Source organism: Molothrus aeneus, chromosome 15, assembly GCF_037042795.1.
Source record: "Molothrus aeneus isolate 106 chromosome 15, BPBGC_Maene_1.0, whole genome shotgun sequence".
Classification (NCBI taxonomy): Eukaryota; Metazoa; Chordata; class Aves; order Passeriformes; family Icteridae; genus Molothrus; species Molothrus aeneus.
Window position 1 is genome coordinate 16,658,251 of NC_089660.1, and position 23,873 is coordinate 16,682,123.

Below are 23,873 nucleotides of genomic sequence, written 5' to 3' on the forward strand. Positions count from 1 at the left end.
CAGAGTACAAATAAACCTTTATTTCTCCCTGCTGGTGGCAGGAAAGGTACAAACACCCTCGCAGAGGAGGGGCTGCCCTCCATTGCCAGGACTAACGCCAGGCACACACGGCCAGCCCTGCTCCTGCTGCTCCCCCTGTCCCCCCAGACTATGCCCCAGTGGATGCAAGAGGGGAAGGGGGGATGGCTTGGGTGTGCTGGCCCTGCCCCACAGGCCCAGAGCTGGAGGGGACACGCTGTGTGCCCCCGTGCTGGCAGGCACCCCATGCCCCTGCTGGCACGGTGCTGTGCTGCCAAACCATGCGGGCACCACGTTCCTGTTTTGTTTTCCCCTTTACTTGTGTCCCTCGGTGCTGGGCTCCATGACAGGTGTGCCACCCACGAGCAAGGGCACAGTGTGTGGCAGCAGTCCCAGCCCTCCCACGAGGGGGTACCACGGCCCAACATCCTGGCCGCCACTTGTCCCTTTTGTTCCCAATCCCAGCCTGCCAGCCTGGTCCGGGATGAGGAGGAGGAGCAGGGTGGGGCTTCCACGATGTGGGAGTGTGGGGTACCCATCCTCTCTGCCACTGGGGTACCCATCATCTCTGCCACCGGGCACGGCTTGACCCCAGGTCGGTGGCCACCCCTTTGGCACAGCAGGTCACGTCACCGGCTGGCCAGGCCCCGGGGGTTGCCCATCGCTCTTCCTGAGGATGACACTGCTGAGCTCCTGCATTAGTTTGTCACTGATGGGAGAGGGAGGCTGCAAGCTCCTCTTCCTGGGCAGCTCCAGGGAGGTCTCTGCAGTGGGGCTGCTCCCTGGTGTGGCTGCCTGCTCCCAGTCCCTGCCCAGAGCCAGGGAAGGCTCCATGTTCCTCTCCAAAGAGGACGTTTTGGTGGGTCTGAGCCCCGGGCTCGGGGCTTTGCTGCTCTCCAGGTTCAAGCCCCTTTCGAGGGACACGGCTTTGGTGACAGAGGGCCCTGTCACCCTCTGGGCTGGGTTGGCAGGCAGTGAGGAGCGCAGGGCAGTGCCTGGGGGCTCCTCAGGGGACGGGGACGGCTTCTTGGACCTGTCCACGGGGGGCACAGACGCCAGCTCTGCCAGCAGCCCCTGCCCCAGGTCCAGCGCCGCCAGCTCGGGGAAGTTCCCCACTTCCTCATAGACAGGATCGATGTCTGCCTCCTTCTCCTGCTGCTCCTCCAGGGAGTCCTGGTGGATCTTCATGGGCTGGGGAGGGCAGGGGGTTGGGTGAGGGGCACTGTCCACACAGCTCAGCTGTACCCCTCTGTCCCCCTCACCCTGCCCTCCCTGCACTGTCTGGGATCCTTGTCCCTCACCATGGGGTTGACACCTGCAGGGGACCCGTCTTCCACCAGGTTCCTCAGCTCAGGCACTGCTGCCCTTTCTTCCCCATGGCTGAGGAAGGGGCAGTTTTGGTCCCTGCCTGGGCATGGTCTATGCCACCAGCCCAGCACCCCTTGGCAGAGCGTTCAGGGTGGGGTGGGCAGGTGGATCCCATGCAGAGCACAAGGCCAGGAGAGATGTGGTTTAGTGGCCCAGTGGCCTTTTTGGAAATAACCTGATGGCAAGGCACACCCAAACCTCTTTCCTCACATTTCTTCCATTGATACCCTATGGGCAATGTGTGCCCAACGGGAGAGGCTCTGGAACTGGGTTGGACTGGTGTGCCCTTGCTTGCCCACACGGGAACCATGCAGGGACCCACATCCCCAAGCAGGGAACATGCAGAGCAGTGGGCACCCCCTCGTCTGCCACACAAGGTGGGCACATCTCCAAGTGCCTGTGGCATGCTGCAGGTGAGCCCTGGCACAGTGCAAAGCCAGCAGCAGGTGCTCCAGGTGTGCAGGTACTTACAAAGAACATGGACAAAGTCCTTCGCGTGTGCAGGCGGCGCTAGAAACAGAGGAGACGGACAGGGGTGAGCACGGAGAGCACAGAGCAGGGCCACGGCTGCCTGGGCAGGCAGGGGAGGGCAGAGGCTGCAGGAGCCTGCAGGCACGGAGAGCTGCCACGGACACGGGCACGGACACGAGCATGGCACACAGCACACACAGCACCCATCGGTGCGCCAGCCTCTCCAGCCCAGCGGTGGGCACGGGGTCCTGGGGCGGGTACAAGGAGCAGGATGGGTGCAGGAGCACCTGTGGGCAGGGGGAGCTGCAGGGGCTTTACCAGGGTCTGGTTGGCAGAGAGCATGGTGGCATCAGTGCTGTCCCCGTGCAGGGGCACCAGCGGCATCGTCCCGAATTTCTGCTTGGCCAGGTCGGAGGAGGAGCGGCGGCGCAGCACCACGGGGCGCAGGTCATCGTGCTGTGGACAGGGACAGGGTGGGCACGGGGGTCACGCCTTGCCAGCCCCCTGCCAGCCCCCTGCCAGCCCCCTGTGAGCCCCCTCCCAGACCTGCCAGCCCCCTCCCGGCCCTGCCCAGCTGGGTGGCACTGCCAGCCTGCACCCACCTGAGCCTTGAGGATGCTGGTGGTCCAGTCCCACAGCTCAGCCTGCCCTGAGCACACCAGGTACCTGCAGAGCAAATAGTGGAGAAGCTGCCAAGGAGTGGGGCCAGTGGGGCCCGTGTCACCTTGTCACCTTGTCCATAAGCCTGGGGCTTTCAGGTTCATCTACACCCCTCAGGGCTAAATCTCTGAAAATCTCTGTGTGCCCAAATAGCTGCTTTAGGGCAAGTTGGGAGCTTTTAGGGCACCCAGCACCACCCATGGGGTGCTGGGGTGGGTGGGGAAGCAGGAAGGCTGTGAGGCAGGGATGTGAATGGCCCCTGGAGCCTGGCTCCCATCCTGTGCCAGGGACAATGTGGTCCCACCACTCTGCCTCTCAATAGCCCCAGCTCTGCCCCAACCCCAGGGCCTTGTACAACCCTAACCCTGGCCCTGGCTGTCCCACCCCCACCAAAACTGGGGACAGATCTCGACCTCCCCCAGCCCCAGGACAGGAGGGGAAGGTACTCACAGCTGCTGCTTGTCCAGGGTCAGCGTGAAACCCCACCTGGAAAGGAACACAAGGCTGTAGGCCAGCAGTGCCAAGCTCAGACACAGCCTGGGGTCTGTGGGCAGTGGGGCAGGGGGCTGAGCTCGCCCCATGGGAACAGGCTTTGGGTCCAGGTGTACTCCAGCAGCTGGGTTTGGGTGCCAGGAGCAGGCACTGAGGGATGGATATCTGCCCCAGTGCCATGCCTGGGAAGGTCCCACTTACTGAGCTGGTGGCTTCAGCTTCTTCCTAATGCCCATGTAGACCTTGGCAGCGTCCAGGGGCCACTCACGCTCTGGCTTGGCGCTCTGGGAAAGGACATCCAGTAGGTCAGCCCGGCTTGGTGCCAGCCTCCCTGCCAGGAGAACAGTCCCCACTGTGCCGCTGCTGTCCCCAGGCTCCTCATGCCACCCCCAGGGCTGAGGCCCATCCCAGAGCATCCCCCCTACCCTCTTCTCCTTGAGCAGCAGCAGCCTCCTGTCCCGGATGACGAAGTAACGCTCCTGGAACTTGTTCCCCAGCAGCTTGGGAGGCTCCTCCCGGCACTTCAGCAGTCCACACTTGGGCGTCTCACGCTTGGCACCTGCCCAGCATGGGGACAGAAGGGTCAGGGGGCTGGCAGGGTGGCATTGCAGGGGGATCCCACTGTGGGATCGGTGATGTGCCCCTGATGGCTGCAAGGGGAAGCTGAGGCAGAGCTGTGCCCCTGTGGGGACACCCCGAGGGGCTGGGTCCCTTTGTGCCACCTTACCTGTGAAGAGACAGCTGCCCTCACCGATGGGCACCTTCCTCACCAGCAGGTACGCGGTGCTGGGCTCCGGGAGCTTGCACCACTGCAAGGCCTGCTCCAGCACCTTCTCCTTGGGGTGCAGGGGCCGCTCTGGGGACACAGGGACACTCTCACCACCGTGCCAGTTCCTGTCCCCTCTGCCACCACCAGAAAGGCGGTTTGATGTTGGGTTTACTAGGATTGTGATTCGTATAATACCATAACCTCCAAGTTTTAGAAGCAGGACTGCTAGCAGTATGGAACCGGCAATGGGAGCTTCTACGTGGGCTTTAGGCAGTCACAGATGCAGGCTTTATAGGGAGGCTTTAACTATGAAGGCTAGTGGAACAGCTGGGCTTGCAGCCAGGCCTGATCAAGAAGAGTTTAATGTAGGATGTGAAAGTTTGAGTGTTGGGAAGTACAGTGTACCAATTTGATTGTGCAGGTGGAGGATAGCAATGAGTAGTGGGAGTGAGCTGGCGAGTGTATAAAATAGGAGGTAAATGCCAGCGTTTAGGCGTTCTGGTTGGTTCCCTCATAGTGTGATGAGGATGAGGGTGGGGATTAGGGTGGCTTTGAATGCGATGTAAAAGAGCATTTAGCTCTGAGGCCGAGAAGGCCAAGAGGATGAATAGTTGAGCTAGAATTACTGTTGTAGCAAAGACTCGGTTGTGGTTGGTGGGTTCTTGTTCTAGGTGGTTTTGGTTCGCTGTCCCCCACGCCTGCCCCTCACCAGCCTGGCCATGGCAGGAGCACCCCCTGGGCCATCTCCCCGTGCTCACCCAGCTCCCCGTTCTCCAGCGCCTCGAAGGTCAGCCAGATGTCCAGGCTGGCGGGCACATTGCGCATCTCCAGCACCTGGTTGGTCAGTTCCTCTGCTGTCATGGTGGGGGACACCTGGGGCCGGACACACGGGGAGCTGCAGTGGGTGGTGCAGGATGGGTCCCAGGGGAGCCAGGAGCTCCCTCCCCACGTGCTCCGGGACTCACCTTCAGGGTGACGCAGCAGTCGGACACCTTCTGCTCCAGGTACACCTCGATGATGAGGTCTCCTGCCTGGGAGAGCTGTGGGGACAGTGGTGGCATTGGTGAGATGTTGGTGTGGGTGCTGAGCACATCCCACTTTCCTGGGGCAGGAGATGGTGTCCTGGGAAACTGGGGCTGCTCCTCCCCCAGGCAGGAGCCTCAGGGTGGGGGGCACAGGGGAGATAAGAGGGGGAACATCCTTTCCCAAATGAGGATATGGGACAGTGGGGATCCATGGTGGGCAGCTGGGAGTGTCCCCATCCTCCAGGCAGTCCCCTCAGCCCAGGGGTCCCTGATGTGGTGGGGCCAACAAGCACATTCCCAGTACCTGGGTGTCCTTCCAGGTGGTGATCAGGCTGTTCTCCAGATCCATCTGGGATACCTGATCCTCATCAATCTGCCAGAGGAAGGGTGCACAGGGTCAGCGTGGAGTGGGATCCAGCTTGAGGACACAGGGCCAGGGTGGAGGGACACAGGGGGAGGCAGAGGTGGGGCTATGGGGGGATCCAAGGGGTCAGGGCCAGCACGGAGGGGGCTGCAGGCCCCTGCTTACATTGAAGATGCTGACGTAGTTGTCAATGAGATCTTCCATCACCTTGACCTCGTGCTCCCCTTTGCCGTCGGTCTGGAAGAGGCTGGGTGCGAAGAGCAGCGACAGGTTCTTGGTGCTCATCTGGTTGAGGTCTGCACATTTCTGCACCCTGGCACAAGGAGCACACAGGTGAGGGGCTGGTCCTGCTCAGGGTAGGGTTTCAGCCCCAGCCACCCTCCTCTGCCTCATACAAACAGCCTGGATACCCCCAGCCCCTCAGCAGTGGGAACTCCAAACTGGGCAGTTCCTGTTTTGAGAACTTCCCTCTGACATCAAACCAGACAACGGCGCTACCTCAAACTCTGAGTCACAATGGGAATTGAGTGTTTTCTGTCTTTTGGGGGCACTGGATGACATTTACATCCTACAGGGTGGTGTCCCCTAGTCCCAAACCTCCTGTTGCTCCCCCTTGCTTCAGGATGACTTTGGGAATGTTCAAGGTGTCCCAGCACCAGCTGTGTGGGTGGAGCAGGGCATGGGCCCTCCCTGTCCCTTAGGGATAGGAGCCAGCACTCCCTGGGCAGCAGGGAGACCCCACAGGGCTGGCAGGACCAGGGGACCCTGGCTGGGGGGCCCCACTGACCGGTAGAGGTGTCCGATGAGCGCAGCCAGGGTCTTGTGGTTGAGGCGAGGCAGGCGATGGATGAGCTCCTTGTACCGCTCCAAGCGCTGTGGCTTCGAGGAGATCTCTGGAGAGAGGAAAACCAGATCCTGGCTGAACCCAGCGGATCCAGAGGTGACACAGTACCAAGGCTGGCACCAGGACCCATCCAGAGAAACACTGGCCCCAGGGTGTTGGGGAAGATGAAATAGGAAAGCCTTATAAATATGATTGTCTGGCAAAAGATTTTGAGAATATGGAAACTATAAGCGAGATTGAAATGAAAGCAAGCTTTGAGATCCTTCAGTTACTGAACACCTGGAAAACAATGGTGTGGCCAGCTGAAGGCAATCCCCTTTTGATGGAACAACACCCTCTGCCTGCAGACAGCCCCAAGGGTCTGAGCAGACCTTGCCAGCTTGGCAGAGGGGCCCAAAGGAATTTTTAGTGTTTAAAATGTAACACAGGATGGTAATGTAGTGATTCTTATAGGCTGTATGTTAATGTTATAGGATTTGTATCTTGGACTAGATTGGTTAGTGAGAATCAGAATATTCAACACAGATGATGATTTATTGTATTGTAACGGGAACCTCGCTCTCTTACCCCATTTATTCTTTTACCCCTTTACGCTCTTACCCCTTTTACTCTCTTATGCTTTTACTCTCTCATCCTCTCATCCTCTCTGCCCTTCTCTTCTCTTGGGCCTGCTCTGAGCTGTGCCTGGCAGCTCCCAGCAGGGCCCTGCACCCAGGCCCTTTGCAATAAACCCCAAGTTCCATGACCTGGCTGCAGAGATCTCTCGTCTCCATCCATCCCGACCGTCCTGTCACTCCTACACAGGGAAGCCAGTGCAGAGCAGGGCTGGGTGAGGAGGTACCTGCAGCCTCCTTCCACTGCGGGTGCAGCTCCAGGGTGAAGATGGGATCTTCCAGCTCCCGGAAGAACCTCTTCAGCACGTCGGTGACATCCTCGATGAAGTTGTCGCTGATGCGCAGCTTGACGTTGCGGGCGTCCCGCCGGAACTCCTCCATCAGTACCTTGATCCGGGACTTGGCTCCATTCTTGCGGTAAATCCCCTCGTGCCGCAGCCCTGGGACAGGGACACGGGGTCACAGGGGCCGGGTCCTGCTCAGAGAATCCCTCATGGAACTGGTGGCCCCGGAGCGGTGCCTCCTGCCTGGATCTGCTGGCCAGCCCGAGGTGTTGGAGGGTGCTGGGCTCACCGTACTGGGTGATGAAGGCAATGCAGGAGTCCACGATGATGGGGATGTCCCCCCGGCTCAGCTGCTGGTCCCTCAGAGCGTTGCCCCGGCCCCCTGCCGATGCCTGGATGTCACTGTACCACGCTGCCGAGTCTGCCCGCGACAAGCCCTGCAGGTAAAATGTCCTGAGAACAACAAGGGCAGAAAAGAGGGAATGAGGGTAGTCCCAGGGGCAGGTTATCCCTCCTGCCTGAGACAGGGAGCCAGGCTGAGCTGAGGGACACCCTATCCCACCAAAACACCCCTGCAAGGCACTCAGTCTCAGCCCTGCTGTCCCTGTAACTTCCCCACCAGGGATTTGGGATCAGCATTGGCCCATTCCTGTTGGAACCCTGGCTACTGAGAATTTCAGTGCTGACAGGCACTGACCCCCAAGAGAACACTGCATTGACCTGAGGCCATGGAGAAGGCTTCCAAAATGGAATGACAGAACTGGGATTGTGAGTGTGGAGTTTGAATACAAGTGTGTAATATCACATGGTGGGAAACTTAGGGTTTGGGGTTTTAGAATATAGTAATATAAATAAATCAAGATGGAGGTTTTAGGGCAGAGGCTAGTTGCTCTTCTTCACCTTCTTCTCCATGGGTTTGGGTGGTTTTGTGTAATTGAATAAAAAAGTCCTCATTGCGGGCCATGGGTGGTTGGTTATTGGGTTAAAAGTAAAAATAATTTAGGTGTCATTTCTTAATTGGAGAGTTTATCCTTAAAAGGCTTTGTAGAGAGAGAGATGGGGCTCCATTTTTTATTTTGTTAGAGTGAAGTGCTGTAGAACTCAGGGTTTATGAGACTGTGGCATAGATAAGAACCAACAAACACCTGAATCCCAACACATCCCAAAGTGCCTTTGCCCTGGGCAGCATGCCGAGGTCGCTTGGCTCATTCCCCATCACCCCCACGACCAGGACTCACCTCCCCATCTCCACCAGGACCAGCAGCTCCTTCTTCTCCGGGGTGTCCGTGGGGGGAACCAGACCTGCATTGGGCGAGAAGCTGAGCAGTCAGAGCCACACAGGGCTGCCCCACGGTGCCCGTCCCGGCCCTCTGAGCTCCCGGCACTCACTGAGCTCCTGCAGCCGCCGCAGGTTGATGCTGTCCTCAGCCCCATCCTCCTCGGCGGGGCAGATGAAGAGGTGGCTCTTCTGCAGGATGAAGAAGGCCCTCTGCCAGCGCTCGGGGTTCAGCATGCACTTGTAGCGCAGCTGGCCCACGCGCTGGAACTCGTAGCCCAGCAGGCAGTGGCAGCTCACGGGGGTGAACCACTGTGGGATGGAACAGATGAGGGGGGTGAAGACATCCCAAGGGCTGACCCCCACGAGGATGGGGGCAGCTCACCAGGGAGGACAGGAGCCCTGGAAAGGGAGGAGAGCGCTTCCCACAGTGAATGAAGGGCATGGGGAGCTGTGAGGAGTCACAGTAGGTGAGCAGGGACAGTCTGGGGACACGCTGGGGCTGGCTCACCTTGCCGATGGCACTGGCCCAGGCTTGCAGCGTTTCGGGCCCATCAGTTCCCAGCTGCTGCACTTTTTCCCCAGTAAGGAAGAGCTCAAGGGTGAAGCGAAACCTGCAGAGGATGAAGCAGCCATGAGGGCAACCCTGTCCCTGCCCCCAGAGCCAGAGCAGGGAGCCCAGCCCTGCTGTCTGCGTGTCCCACGCTCTCTGGGCAGGACTGGGGGCACGGCCGGGGGTACCTTTCAGTGGGACCAGGGCTGGTGAGTGCCTGGTGGGCTTTGTTGACCCCCAGGGAGATGAGATCCCCGCTGTCAATGTGGCCCAGGGGCTCAGTGCATTTCTCAGTCTCGAAGAAGAGCAGGGCTCTCTCCAGGGAGCACCACGTGCGCTGGAAGTCTGCAGGAACAGGGGCTCAGTGGCACTGGGGTGGGCACCCTCTGCCTGCCCTCCCACGCTGCCCACACTCACCCTCTTTGCTCTTCCTGGCCCCTGGGAGCTTTGGGGGGGCCGTGGCCCGGTACAGGTACCCGCTGTGTGTCACTGGCTGGGTAATCTCGTTGTAGACACCCTCGGGACCCGGGTCCTGTGCTCGGGGGCTCCCTGTGGGACACAGTACAGAGGGTGGGGGGGGAGAAGGCACCCCCAAATTGTGGGTACAGAGGGAGATCCCCCTCATGCAGGTGTAGGCAACGGGGTGTGCAGGCATGGGGTTCTCTGAAAAGGGACTCCAGAGGAACCTGCTAATCAGAGATTCCAGAGGAATCCTTCAACTGGATGAGTCCCCCAGGGAGCCACGACACCTGACACCCTGAGTGTCCCTGGCCTTGGGCCATGCCAGGAGGGGCAGGGCCAGCAGCAAAACGGAATTTCCTCCACCGCAGCCAGGTGGGGCTCAAGGCTCCTCCTTACCTGAAAGGTTCCTGGGCCTTTTGCTCTCTGGTCCCCACCAAAGGTCGGCCCCCGGGGCTGCCTCGCTGGCAGCAGGGTCAGAGGCCAGAGCAGCCTCCGAGGATGAGAAGAACTGCAGGATGGTCTTGAGCAGGGCTGGTCCTGCTACTGCAGAGCACAGCGCCTGGGGTGAGACAGGAACATTTAGGGACCCTGCCCTGGCTTATGGAGACCCTAGCTCCCTCCCAGGGCTGCTCCAAGGCAGCCAAACCAGGGCACAACCTCCCAAAATCTGCCTGGCATGAGGGAGTGAGCACACGCAGCCAGGCAGGAGGGGCTGGCACCTCAGACCAGGAGCTCTGGGGGGCTCCCAGCCCCTGGAGGTGTCCCCTACCTGCAGCACCTCCTCCTGAGTGGCGTACTGGGGGTGGGGCAGGCGGTACCGTCCCTCCCGGTACTTGCGGGCGATGAATTCCCGTCTCTGCTCGGCGCCGCTCTCCGGGGTGATGGCCTCGGTGGTGGGGAGCCGAGCGGCCCAGAACCGGTTGGCTCGGTCATTTCCCAGCACGATGAAGAGCTGTGGGACAGTCCCGCGGTCATGGCGAGCCCCAGGGTCAGCAGGAGGAGCAGCGTTCCCGGTGTTCCTGCATCCTGAGGGAGGCTGTGGGGATGCTGCTGCCCCGCCAGAAGCAGCCTGGCCCCTGAGCACAGCATGCCTGAGTGCCTCACCTGCATGATTTCATTGCACCTCCAAATGCCTCACCTGCACAATTTCACTGCACCCCTGAGTGTCTCACCTTCATGATTTCCTTGCACCCCTGTCTCACCTGCACAATTTCATTGCACCCAAGTGTATCACCTGCATGATTTCATTGCACCCGAGTGCCTCACCTGCACAATTTCATTGCACCCCTGAGTGTCTCACCTTCATGATTTCCTTGCACCCCTGAGTGTCTCACCTGCACAATTTCATTGCACCCAAGTGTATCACCTGCACAATTTCATTGCACCCCTGAGTGCCTCACCTTCATGATTTCATTGCACCCTCAAGTGCCTCACCTTCATGATTTCATTGCACCCAAGCCTATCACCTGCACGATTTCACTGCACCCCTGAGTGTCTCACCTGCACAATTTCATTGGACCAGACGCTGGTGTCCAGCTTCAGGCTTTGCACCTTGGAAATGTTGGAACCCAGGCTGCGGTGCTGCCCTGCAGGGAGCAGGAGAGTCAGCACCCCTTGATCCTGCCAGGGAACTGGGCCCCAAGTAATGCCCACACCCCAGGCAGACCATGCCTGGCCAGGCCAGCCCAGCCCGAGGATGCCCCTGTGCCCCCCAGGAGCTGTCCCACCTGCACACTGCTTGCAGATGACCACGCACAGGTTGATGGATGCCCAGTCAGGACTCTGAGCCCAGCAGTCAGCACAGTATTTGTTGGCTTTGTTGGACCAGATCTTCTCTGCCACCTCGTAGTCGTAGAGCATCTCAGCAATGGCCTCCTGCAGCGCTTCCATCCACTCCCGCTTCTCCCTCTCCGACTCGGCCACGAAGCTGGGAGCACCAGCACAGCCAGAGCTCAGGGGCTGCAGCCATCAGCGCCCAGCCCAGCCCCGGGCTGCTCCTCCCTGCCCATCGCCCAGATCCCAGCGTACCTGAACGTTTTGGAGGGGGTGATGAGCTCGAAGCTGCGGCTCTTGGCCTCGCGGATGGTGGAGCCGCGCATCTCAATGAAGCACATGGCAATGCCCATCTTGAAGAACTGCAATTCAGGGTGACAGCACTGTTGGTTCTGCTGGGCACCACCCTGGGCACGCCTGTGGGGTTGGGGCTGCAGCCATGGCATCCCCAGCATCCCATTTCTGCTTTGCCTGGACAAGCCCCTGCCGCTCCCTCAGCCACCTCTCATCTGACATAAAGCACCCTGCAAACACCTTCAAATGAAAGGCAGCTTCTGCCCACAGCCCCTGAAATGTGAATACCCATGTGTCCTGGGCTGCAAGATGTGGTTTCTATTCTATTTCCCATCCATTACTGCTGGGGCAGTTCTCTGCTGTCCATGGGCAGTTTGTTCTTTCTCTCTCCCCCAGCCAATCCTCCCTGCAGGAGATCTCTGCTGTCCATGGCCACTGAGTGTCCCTGCAGGGCTGATCCAATTCCAGCATCCCATGGGGAGATGCTGCGCCCAGGGCAGGAGCCAAGCATTCCTACCTGGATCCAATGTGAGCCTGGCACAGCACAGCAGCCTTTGCCCAGTGCATTGCCAGAGGAGCAGCTTCTGCTGCCCTGCATTGCCAGAGGGAGCCCAGGCCCATCTCCAGCAGCCCTGGAGCTGCAGAGGAAAACTCCCCCCTTGTGCAGGATCCCTGCTCCAGCAGAGCCACAGCTGGCACTGCAGGAGGGCTGAGCCCCCATGGGATGGGGCTGTGCCACCCCCTGACACACAGGGGACAGGGCCTGCTCTGACTCTGGCATTGGTTTAGTTTTTGTTTGTGCTATTGCATTTGTATTTTTAGTTTTCCTAGTAAAGAACTGTTATTCCTGCTCCCATATCTTTGGCTGAGAGCCTCTTAATATCAAAATTTTAACAACTCAGAGGAAGGGGTTTGCATTTTCCATTTCAGGGGAGGATCTCTTCCTTAGCAGACACCTGGCTGTTCAAACCAAGACACCAGGTCCCTTTCTTTTGGGGAGTCGAGTCAGGGACCCTCATAAAACAAATATCAACCTGAGCCAGCTCCTCAGAGCTGATGCTGCTTAGTGCACAGCAGGCACCTGCAAGTGAAGTGATGGAAATAAAACCAGGGGTGCTAAGAAAATTCAGCAGGAAGGAAGTGAGGTATTCTATTCTGTGGGCAGCAGCAGCAGCAGCAGCAGCGTGGGAGGTGACAGGGACCAGCTGTCCCTGTGAGTGTCCCTTGCAGCAGATGTGTTTGCTGCTGACTCCGTGGCCATTGATGCAGCTGCCCTGGGATGGGTTGGGATGCTTGGTGTGACCAAGACCAAAATGCCTGGTGGAGATGATGATCTCCAGCTTCTTGCTCTGCCATGCCCTTTTTCCTGCCCACCCATTTCCTCTCTGCTCTCCCTTTGGCACCAGCCCTGCCTCAGCTCCCTCCACCCCTCTCATCCCACGTGGGGGTCTGGCCACAAACCTGCTCGCTCTTGTACAGCCACATCTCCGGCAGGCTCAGGGCTGCGAAAACCTTGGACTTGTGGCCCTTCAGCTCCAGGGTTCCTGACTTCTGGCAGTGGGCAGTGTTGGCAGGCCGGGGCCGGGACCCCACCAGGCGCTGCTCCATCACCTTCTTCTGCAGCGTGGAGCACCACTCATTCCTCTGGGCTGGGGACCAGGCAGGAGGGAGCGGGGCTGAGCCCTTCCCCACAGCCCTGGCATGGAGCAGAGCACCCAGAGGGCAGGCAGGGAAGCAGGGGATGTTTTGGGGATGGGGTGAGAGCTGCCTGTAGGGAGGGTGCTCTGCCTGGAGAAGGGAGGCAGGGATGGGTACTTAGGGCTGGTAGGCCCTGGCCCAGGTTTTCACTCACCCTCATTCTCAGCACGGAAGACAAAGATCCGATGGCTGGTGATGACCTGGAACTTGTTGTCCTTGGTGGAACGAGCCATTTCAATCACAGACAGCGGGATCACTCCTTTGGGATAGGGCTCCTGGAACGAGCCCCAGGTGGGGTTACCCCCTTTGCCCTTCCCACAGGGCACCTCCATGACCTGGCACATCCTCCACATGCCCTGGGTGCTCTGCTGGTGCTGCCTCACGGCACAGCCTGCGGGCACCAGCAGCCAGGTGAGTGCTGGGGATCCAGGAAGGGGTGGATCCATGGTTATCCCTGTTTCCACCAGGATCTCCCCTTTTCTGCTCCCTGTTGGCAGAGGGACCCTTGCTATCCCGGGCTCCCCATGGCTGAGGCTGTGCTGGGAGCCTGCCAGGCATTGGCTGCTCCACCCTGGTGATGGCAGAGCACTGCTGGCTCCTTCCAGAAGGACAAGGGGAGGCCAAGGGGATGTGGCAGCTCCCCAGGCGGTGTCAAGGCTCAGCCTCCCCACCCTGCCCTGCTGTGCCTTTGGTACCTTCTCACTGCTGGAGTACATCAGGTTCTTCCCATCGAAACGGACGTAGCGCCTCTGGAAGACATAGTTCCTGTTGGGATGGCAGAAAAACTGTTGGGAAGGGGAGGATTGGTCCTCATAGACCCTTCCTCCTCCCAGGCAGGGCTGCACAGAGGGGCACCCAAGAGGTTCCTCTTCCTTGCCCAAGGGAGCTTTACCTACAGGGGCTGCCCCATCCCTGGAGGTGCTCCAGGCCAGTTGGAAGGGGCTGGGAGCAACCTGGGATAGTGCAAGGTGTCCCTGTCCATGGCAGGATGTGGAATGAGATGATCTTAATGTCACAGACATGTTTTATGAAAAATCCTTTCCTTTGGATTTTTCCTCCTGAGAAGCTGAGAGGCCTCAGGAACAGAATGTAACCAATGGTTATCTGCTGCTGTGGAATGCAACAGGTGCATCTGGGATTGGTCTCATGTGGTTGTTTCTAATTAATGGCCAATCACAGTCAGCTGGCTCAGACTCTCTGAGAGTCAGGAGCTTTTGTTGTCATTCCATTCTCTGCCTTCCTTTCAAGCCTTCTGATGAAATCCTTTCTTCTGTTCTATTAGCATAGTTTTAATATAATATATATCATAAAATAATAAATTCCTTCTGAAATATATATATACTACACTAATAATATATATAAATTATTAAATACAGAAATAGTTATAATAATTATAAACATATTAAATATATAAATATATAAAATATCTAAAATTATAATTAAATATATAATACATATAAATATATAAATAAAAAATAAATTCCTTCTGAAATATATAATAATAAATACATATAAATATATTAAATATAGAAATAATTATAATAATTATAAATGTATTAAAATATACATTTATATATATAAATAGATAAAAATATATAATAAGTATATGTAATATATATATATAAATAAATAATAAATTCCTTCTGAAAGATATATAAATGATAATAAATTCCTTCTGAAATATATAAAAAGAATAATAAATAGATATAAATATATTAAATATAGAAATAATTTTAATAATTATAGATATATTAAATATATAAAATATATAAACATATATATAAATATAATAAATATATATAATATGAATAAATAATAAATTATTTCTGAAATATAAATAATAATAAATATATAAATATATTAAATATGTCAATAATTATAATAATTATAAATATATAAAAATATATAAAAATATATAATAAATATATCGAATATATGAAAAATATATAAATAAATAATAAATTCCTTCTGAAATATATATAACAAATAATAAATTATTTCTGAAATATAAAAAAAGAATAATAAATATATAAATATATTAAATATGTCAATAGTTATAATAATTATAGATATATAAAGTATATAAAATATATAAACATATAAATATATAAATATATAATAAATATATATAATATGAATAAATAATGAATTATTTCTGAAATAATAAATAGTAATAATAAATAATTAATATATTAAATATATGAATAATTATAATGATTATAAATATATAAAAATATATTAAAATATATAATAAATATATCAGATATATGAAAAATATATAAATAAATAATAAATTCCTTCTGAAATATATATAATAAATAATAAATTCCTTCTGAAACATGGAGTCAGATCCTCATCTCTCCCCTCTTCCTGTGACCCCTGTGAACACCACCACAACTGGTGACCCCGAGTGATGAAAAATCTGCACAACCTTCAGGTCCCTCCCAACCCGAGCCCTCTGTGACCCCATGGCAGCCCCACGTACCCCTGAGGGGACAGCTTGTCCAGCCAAGCTGTGACCCCATGTACCCCTGAGGGGACACCTTGCCCAGCCAAGCTGTGACCCCCCTGGCAGCCCCACGTACCCCTGAGGGGACACCTTGTCCAGCCAAGCTGTGACCCCCCGGCAGCCCCACGTACCCCTGAGGGGACAGCTTGTCCAGCCAGCCGCTGAGCATAGTGGGCCGTGGCTCGCACAGCGAGGTGAAGCTGGCGTAGGGGGAGATGGTCAGGTCGTCCAGGAGCTCGTCGGGGTACAGGTGGGCGGGCAGGCTGAACGGGGAGCCCTGGGCCCGCGGCGCCTCCACTGTGGAATAGCCCTCGCTGTCGGTGTGGGCCACGCGCTCCATGAGCCGGCTGCGGCCCTCCTCATCCTCGCTGCGGCCCTCGCTGCTGCACTCGCTGCTGGTCCTGTGCCAAAAGGGGCTGGGAGGGAGCTGGGCACCACAGCACGGTCCTGGGCAATGCCACCCCATCTGGGGACATCTGGCACTGCTCCTGGGCAATGCCACTCCGCCTAGGGACACCTGGCACTGCTCCTGGGCAATGCCACCCCATGTGGGAACACCTGGCACTGCTCCTGGGCAATGCCACCCCATCTGAGGACACCTGGCACTGCTCCTGGGCAATGCCACCCTGTCTGGGGACACCTGGCACTGCTCCTGGCCTCAGCCTGGCCTGCCTAGGGCACTCAGGGCTGTTGGAGTTTGCATCTCTGGGAGTGCTCAGGAGCCCCAAGGCCACCAGCAGCCCGAGGCTCAGCCAGTCCTGTGTGATGGCACAAAGGCTGGGGCTTCCCTGCTTTAGGGAATGTCACACAGGCCACCACCACAAGTCTTCAAACCCCTGGCATCACCTCCTTCTCCTCTTCACAGGCAGCAAAAGGAAGCCAGGCAGATCCCCAATCCTAAATCCTGCTCTCTGCCCAGCTGCTCCCTCCCTGTTCAACATTCCCAGCACTGTGAAGCTCCTGCCACGACCCCTTTGTGCCTGCTGGGCTGGTGGAGCTCCTGCATCCATCCCCGTTCCTGGGAATCCATGCTAAACCCCCACCAGCCCTGCTGGGGCTCTCCAGCCATAACAATAAAAGGAAATTATAAAAATAAACTGCAAACCTGCCCCTTCCCATCAGCCCTCTCATCCAGTGCTTTTCTTTCCCTGGAAAGGAAATGTGCTGGGAAATGTCTGACAGTCCCAGGAGGTCACAGGGGCCTGCCCAGGTGCAATGGTGATGGGAGGAAGACAGTTCCTGGGACACCCCAGCACCCACAGGACAGCATCCATGCCAAACTCCCCTGAGGAATCCAATGCCAGGGCGAAGAGAAGGCTCCTAAAAAGGCAACAAGGACAATCCAAGACTTGTCCCAGCTTCTGGCTGAGGAGCACCTGAGCATCTCCAGGGGACAGGGTGGGTGATGGGGCAGGGCCATGAGGAGAACTGGAAGGACTCCCTTGGCCATCACTGCTTCAGCCTCAGGAGCTGGGTGATTGTTGGAACTCAGTGCATCCCTCTGGGTGCCCAGAGCTGCCAGGACCCCACTGGGGGGCTCAGAGACCCTGGCACACAGCCCAGAGCACCTGGGGATTTGATTTTGACCCCTGGAGCAAATTACCTGCTTTGTATGAGGACATGAAAGTCACAGAAGTTTGAATAGTGTAATAATAAAATTATCACAGGGTGAAAATATCGATTTTAGGATTTTTGGTATGGGGGTTATGGGACAAGATGGAGGAATCTGGGCATGTCCAGCCTTTCTTCTTCTTCTTCTTGTTCTCCATTTTCTGCTGTGATGCTGGCACTTTGGGATTGGTTTAGAGTAGAAGTGCACTGTCTAACATGGGTGGTAGGTATTGGGAATTAAGTGTAAATATGTTATACATAGTTTGTGGTATAAAAGGACAACACCACCTTGGGAACGGTCAGAGTGCCTGTGGCTGCCCTGCTGAGCAGATCTCGGCTGGGCAGAAAGAAAATTTTATAGATAAGAATTAATAAACAAATTCAGACTCATTCTACAGCCACGCGGGCCGAAACAGAGACATCCTGCACATCTCAGGGCAGCAATTATCAACCAAAACCTGAGAGGGGACATCAGACAGAGCCAAGGAGCAAGGGGCAGAACCATGTGGGAGAGGAGCAGATGAGCTGTAGGAACCCTCCTTGGAGATGGAGACATTTTTGGAGAAGAATCCCACAGAATGTGAGAAAGCGTCTCCAGTGTAAGTTCATGAGAAGCTTCAGGACCAGGGGAAGGACCCAAAACACTCCTAAACTCTGCCAACAGCTGGATTTGGGCACTGCCTCATCCTAGGACAGGCCCTGGACAGGCACCTTCTGAGGATCGGCTGTCCCTGATCCACGTGGGACAGGAGCAAACCCAAAATCTGCCTGGGAAGGTGCTGGAGCCATCCCAGCTGGGTCTGCCGAGAAGCGGGGTAGGGCCAGGGCTGAGGAGGGGATGGAGAGGGAAAACGGCTGGAGTGGCTCCAGGAAAGACAAGAAATGGCCCTGGCTGGCCTCGAGGCTCGGAGCACAAGGAGAATCGCTGTTTAATTAGCACAACAGAGCCTTAGCACGGTGACTCATCCGGCTGGAATCCCAGCCTTGCCTGCAGATGCTTCAGGAGGGACTGGACAGGGAACAACGGTGTGGCTGGGGGACTCCGAGTCACAGGCAGGCAGCAGCCTTGAGTGCCAGGGCTGAGAGGGAGGCAGACCCACGGAATGGGGCAGGAAAAGAGGAAAACGGGAAAAAATCCACGGCAGCCCCTCCCTGAGCCGGGCCTTACAATCAATGAAGCTGCAAAGAGACAGAGGGCACTGAGCATCAGGCACCCACAGTGCCTGGTGAGTGTGACCCCGTCCCCTGAGCTCCGTGGGGTGACAGGGACACTGCTGTGCCACCTCTGTGTCCTGCTGGGGCTGCAGCAGGGCACCAGCATTTCAGGGGGCTGAGCATCACCAGCGTGGATGGGGGTGCTCAGACTCAGAGCAGGTAAATCCCTCCTGCTGCACCCTCAGCTCCCAGTTTGCAGGAATTTTGCATTCCTCTTCCTCTTTCTGGGGTATTTTCTTGCAGGTGAGGTGGCTCTGCTCACCCCTGACACTGGCACTGCACACCCCAAGCCAGGGAGCAGCGTGGGCCAGACAAAGCTCCTCCAGAAGAGGGCAAGAGGAGGTACCACAGGGAGGAAAAGGGGCAGAAGGGCCTCTCGGAGGTTTGGGACTGGGAAATATTTGCCATGACCCAAAGTGGATGGGTGGGCAGAGGACACCTGGTCATTCCCAGTGACACAAGCATGAGGACTGGAGAAACACCAGTGCTGCAGGGGAGGATCAGGAGGTCCCACAGAGGCGGCCAGGGCTGGCCAGCAGCCCCCCAGCAGCTGAGCTGGACCCCACAGCTCTGCTCCAGGGAATGGGCTGGGACCAGAGGGGCTGGAGTGGGGTATGGAGGCTGGAAACACAGGGCAAAAGGGTCTCAGAGCTTTTCTGTCTCCTCTTCCACTCTCAACACCCCAGCCCTGCTTGGGCTAGGAGAAAAAAACCTGTGAACTGCTGTCCCTGGCACTGCTGATGGTCACATCCTGCCTCTTCTCAGCAAGGCCAGCTGCAAAACCCCACAGCTGCCAGTGCCTGGCCAGTTCCCTTGGGATGTTCTGGATCCCAAGTCCCTGGAAGCCACTGGATGCAGACAGGTCAGTGCCCAGCTCCTCTCTGAGCTGATTCAGAGGCTCCACAGGAGATTTCAGTATTTCTGTGTACAAAACTCCAATTCCCAGGTGCTGGAGTTCTGGAGCCTGAGAATTTTAGACTTTCTGTGCAGACAGACTCTGACTCCCAGGAGAGCACTGCATGTGACCTGAGGCCATGGAAAAGGCTTCCACAACTGATTGCTAGCACTGGGATTACGGCTGTGTAGTTGATTAGAAGTGTGTAATATCACAGGGTGGAAAACTTTGCAGTTCCCCATCCGTGGCTCTGATCTGTGCCATGGATCAGGTGCCACCACAGTGCCACACACCCAGAGCACTGGGAGTGTCCCCAGAGTGGGCAGAAAGGCAGGACAGGGACATGCAGTGGCCAGCAAGGCCACAGCAGGGCTGAAGGCCACAGAGCTGCAGCTCACCTCCTCCTCACTGAGCAACACAGGAAAAGGAACCCTCCCCATCCGAAATGGGAAGAGCAGCTTTCCTTCCTCTTTCTGAGATGCTATCAGGAGTTATGGAAAGTACATTTCAAAAGTGTTTTAAAGGTGCCCCTCACAATTTCACTGTCCTCCACCACAGAGTGCCTGAGCAGCAGCAGATGCTGATCTGATGCTGCTGGAGCCCTCAGGGATTGCACAACCCCTCATCTGGAGCTTGGAACCACCTAATTTCTGAGTAATCCCCATCCCCCATGGCGTTTCCCTATTCCCAGAGGCCAAACCCAGGTTCCTCTGGGTGTACAGGTGTGCAGTGCCCCTGGTGCTGCCCCAGCTGTGGCTCAGAAATCTCCCACCAGCACAGCTCCTGCTCATCTCCAAACCCATCAGCCCTTCTAGAGGCTGCTGACACCATCCCAGAGGCTCCTGACCAGCTCTGCTGTGGGGTAAAACCCCCATTCCCTCTCAGGCTGTCCCCAGGGCTGTGCCCTGTCCCCTGTCCCCAGCCCAGCCCCTGAGGCCCCAGGAGCTGATCCCTACCTGCAGCCTTCCCGCTCCAGCTCCAGCTCGGACACGGCCTCGTAGCTCTGCTCAGAGGAGCTGCCAACACCCTGGGAGGAGAGAATGGTCACATCTGCTGTGCCCTGTGCCATCCCAGAGCCCCTGAGCCTGCCTGGCCCTCAGTGCAGGGGCTCACCTGTGACCCTAACCCAAAACCACAGAATCTCCTGAGCTGGAAGGACACATCCAGCCCAGCTCCTGTCCCTGCCCAGACCCCCCAGCAGTCCTCCCTGTGCATCCCTGGTGGCCAAAGGCTCCTGGAGCTCTGGCAGCCCAGCTCTGGGGCACTCAGGGCTGTTGGGGTTTGCATCTCTGGGAGTGCTCAGGAGCCCCAAGGCCACCAGCAGCCCGAGGCTCAGCCAGTCCTGTGTGATGGCACAAAGGCTGGGGCTTCCCTGCTTTAGGGAATGTCACACAGGCCACCACCACAAGTCTTCAAACCCCTGGCATCACCTCCTTCTCCTCTTCACAGGCAGCAAAAGGAAGCCAGGCAGATCCCCAATCCTAAATCCTGCTCCCTGCTGTACACCCAGCCCAGCTGCTCCCTCCCTGTGTCCCTCCAACATTCCCAGCACTGTGAAGCTCCTGCCACGACCCCTTTGTGCCTGCTGGGCTGGTGGAGCTCCTGCATCCATCCCCATTCCTTGGGAAGCCATGCTAAACCCCCATTCCCTGGCAGCCTGGGCAGTGCCCAGCACCCTCTGGGGCAGAACCTTCCCTGGGCATTGCTGGGGACTGTGGCCTCCCCAGCTGCAGCTCCGGGCTCTGCAGCAGCTGGTGGGATGCAGAGTGACAGCAGGGGACAGCCACCACCCCCCAGTGTCCCCTCACCTTTGGCTCCCGGGGCAGCCCCACATGGCCGAAGATGGTCTCGCTGTAGGGGGTGATGGGGGGATCGTTCCCCTCTGTGGGCAGAGAGGGCAGGGAGAGCATCAGAGGGGAGGCAGAGAGCAGCCAGGACTGCCAGCCCTTGGGAGGGACCCCACAGTGCCCCCCAACACCCAGGGAGTGTGACACAGTGACACAGTGACGCAGTGGCACAGGGGCTGGGCTGTGCCTGGCATGGCCACCCCGGTCCTGGCAGGGGCAGGGGCAGGGGCAGGGGCAGGGGCAGGGGCAGGGGCAGGGCCGGGGGCAGGCAGGGGTGTGGGTGACGCCCTCTCCCTTCCCGGGCAGCCCGCGGTCCCTGCTGTGCCCCGGGCTCTCACCTGGCCTGCCGGTGGCTCTCTGTGGGATGGGGGGCAGGGCCCCGGGCCAGCCAGGGCTGCAGGGAAACAGGACAGGGTTATGTGCCCGGAATGGGGGCCGTGGTGGCCGCTCTGGCTGCTCCCGAGCCCGGCTTTGTCCCCTGGGATGTGCAGCGTCCCCTCCCCTCTCCCCGCGCCCTCCTTGTTCCCTCCTCTTCCCACCCTGGCACTGCTGGGACGTTTTCTGGCGCTGTGGGGCATTTCCCACCGCAGCATCTCCCCCCCTCTGACATCTCCCACCTCGTTCCCAGCAGGGGCAGCTCCAGAACCTCACTCAGCCACCCCCTCAGCATGCTGGGGACCCCCAGCCCTGCTGCCAGAGGGGCACAGAAAGGGCTCAGCCTCCCCCTGCATCCACAAGGAGCCATCGGGGGGCCCAGGGCCGTCCTGTCATCCCAGAGGCATCCCAGCTGCCGCACCAGAGCTCGGGGAAGGCACGGCGAGGGTGCTGAAAGGGGCTCGTCAGCACCTGGGGGCAGCTCTGGGGGGAGTCCCGGGGCTGGGGGGGTCTCTGCACCCTCATCTCTGCCTGCTCTGCGCCCCTCCCTCGGCGCTGAGGGGAAGCATGGGCTCTCTCAGACCTGTCCTCCGGCCGGCTGTGCTCCTGCGGGCACGGGCCGGGGGGCGGCGGGACTCCCTCCCCCCGGGGCCCGTCCTCCCCTCCCGGCTCCTCCGCGGCTGCCGCCGGGCGCTCGAGTCCTTCGTAGATGACATTGGAGACCATCTCCAGCCGGGGCTGCCCCGAGCCCGGCTCACACGAGGCTGCCCTGGGGCACGGCGAGGGCTCCCTCCTGCCCGGGGGAGCCTCCTGGGCACTGCCAGGGCTGGGCTGGGCTGCCAGGGCCCTGTGCCTGTGCCGTGGGGGCACGCTGGGCACGGACGGGGGGCATGTCTGTCTGTTCTCCGCTGTCTCCAGGCTCTGGCCGTGGCTCGGGGATGGCCGCGTCTCCTCCCGAGCGCTGTCCCGCCCTCGCAGCCGGGACGCGATCGCGCCCATGGTCACAGCTGCCCCCGGAGCCGCCTCCGGGCTCTCCAAATCCGTGGAGCTCTCCCCTGGCACGAAGCCCTCCAGTACCACAAAGGCTGCTGGTGCCCGCTCGCTGCCCGGGCCGTGCGCTGGCACCGTGGGGCGTGCCGGGGGCACGGGCACGGATCCCTGCTCCGCCTTTGAGCGAGGGAAAACCGTCCTGGGCTTGGGAACCGGCTTCGGGGCGGGAGGAGCAGCGTCCTTGGCTCCAGGCGGTGCCTGGCCCGGCACGGTGACACGCGGCTGCGTCCCAAAGGCGTCGCTGGTCCCTCCCGGCTCTGCTCTCATGGCATCCTTGCCCTCCTGGGGGGCATCCAGCACCTCCGTGCCTCGGCAATGGGAGTCTCCTGCCGCGGCTCTGCCCCGCGCTTGGCTCAGCAGCCGAGTCTGCTGCGCCAGGGTGAGGATGCGCTTGCGGTGCCCGGTGGCGGTGATGCCGATCTGCTGCAGGTGGTGGCTGTCCAGAGAGGTGGCATCTCTGGCCACGTGGTATCCGTGCTGCTTGAAGACATCCCGGTACCGCTCCAGGTGGATGCTGGCCAGCCAGTCTGCAATATCCGAGTCAGGCCCGCACGGGGAGCTCATGGCCCTGGGGTGCCTCTGGACGGATGCTCAGCCCATCATCTGTGCGAGGAGGGGAGAGAGGGGCTGAGGAGGCGGCAGGAAGGGAAGGGGGGTGGGTTCAGCTGCCGTGAGGGGCGCGGATCCCGCGGGTGGGAGCGCGGGATGCTCCAGGAGGTGCCCACACGTTGCTGCCGTCCCCGCAGCCTCTCTCACCTCCCACTCCCAGCTCCGGGAGCCGCTGTCCTGCTGTTCCCCAGCCTCTGCAGCGCTCCCCGGGGCTGCCGGAGCCGTGACCCGAGCCCGGGCAGGGACCGAGGCTCCGGGGGCTCACGGGGAGCGGGGCCGGGGCAGATGCCGTGCTCCGGGAGGCTCCGCGGGGCCGGCGGGCGGGCAGAGCCGCGGGGGGGCCCGGGCAGATACCGGGGGAGCCGCGGGCCCCTCCCCGGGGATGATGAGCTCCTGTGCCGGCCAGCGCGGGGAGGGCTCTGCGGCCGGAAGGGCCAGACCATAATCTGTCTCTCTCACTGCTGGCGAGGGCATGGGAGAGGTCAGCATGACTCACGGACAGACAGAGGGGGGACAGACTCCCACCCACCCACACACCCGCCCGCACATCGCTGCAGAGGCACGGCCGGGCTCGGGTGCCACCAGGGACGCTCAGCCCGAGATGACTCCACGGCACAGCCCGGGACAAGCCTGCTGAGGGGCCTTTTCCCATGAATCACGCAGCTCCGCGCTAAACCATCTGTGCTGACTGTGCTGCCACTGGCTCTTTTTCCAGTTCCTCCATTTCCCTCTATTGTTCGGCGCAGGCTTCCTTCCTGCTGCCTGCACGCTCCCACGCATCCCCTGCCCCCTCCCGC

At 58.1% G+C, this 23,873-nt stretch overlaps 1 protein-coding gene across 1 annotated transcript; it reads right to left on the reverse strand.

The window, feature by feature from the left end:
• On the reverse strand, window positions 1–23,036 carry ARAP3 (ArfGAP with RhoGAP domain, ankyrin repeat and PH domain 3). Its single transcript, XM_066560006.1, has 33 exons — window positions 22,001–23,036; window positions 21,381–21,436; window positions 21,004–21,077; window positions 20,152–20,222; window positions 15,606–15,875; window positions 13,661–13,730; window positions 13,120–13,240; window positions 12,729–12,916; window positions 11,229–11,335; window positions 10,928–11,127; window positions 10,701–10,786; window positions 9,970–10,152; window positions 9,597–9,759; window positions 9,156–9,287; window positions 8,927–9,083; window positions 8,697–8,799; window positions 8,299–8,497; window positions 8,148–8,211; window positions 7,199–7,362; window positions 6,853–7,065; window positions 5,955–6,060; window positions 5,333–5,480; window positions 5,108–5,176; window positions 4,744–4,818; window positions 4,537–4,651; window positions 3,737–3,865; window positions 3,435–3,568; window positions 3,211–3,293; window positions 2,968–3,003; window positions 2,460–2,523; window positions 2,176–2,313; window positions 1,858–1,896; window positions 1–1,209 (listed from the first exon to the last, which is right to left on the reverse strand). The coding sequence occupies exons 1-33, from the start codon at window positions 23,029–23,031 to the stop codon at window positions 643–645; spliced, it is 5,355 nt and encodes a 1,784-aa protein (XP_066416103.1). The 5' UTR covers window positions 23,032–23,036; the 3' UTR covers window positions 1–642.
• Between the last annotated feature and the right edge of the window lie 837 nt (window positions 23,037–23,873).

What these genes read in the sequence shown, in the direction of transcription:
- ARAP3 (XM_066560006.1), bottom strand. Translation starts at nt 23,031, where the DNA reads ATGAGCTCCCCGTGCGGGCCTGACTCGGATATTGCAGACTGGCTGGCC. An exon ending in CTCAGGAGGAGGTGCTGCAG is followed by an intron (nt 9,760 to 9,969) that starts GTAGGGGACACC and finishes GTCTCACCCCAG; the next exon opens with GCGCTGTGCTCTGCAGTAGC. An exon ending in CCACCTGGAAGGACACCCAG is followed by an intron (nt 4,819 to 5,107) that starts GTACTGGGAATG and finishes CTGTCCCCACAG; the next exon opens with CTCTCCCAGGCAGGAGACCT.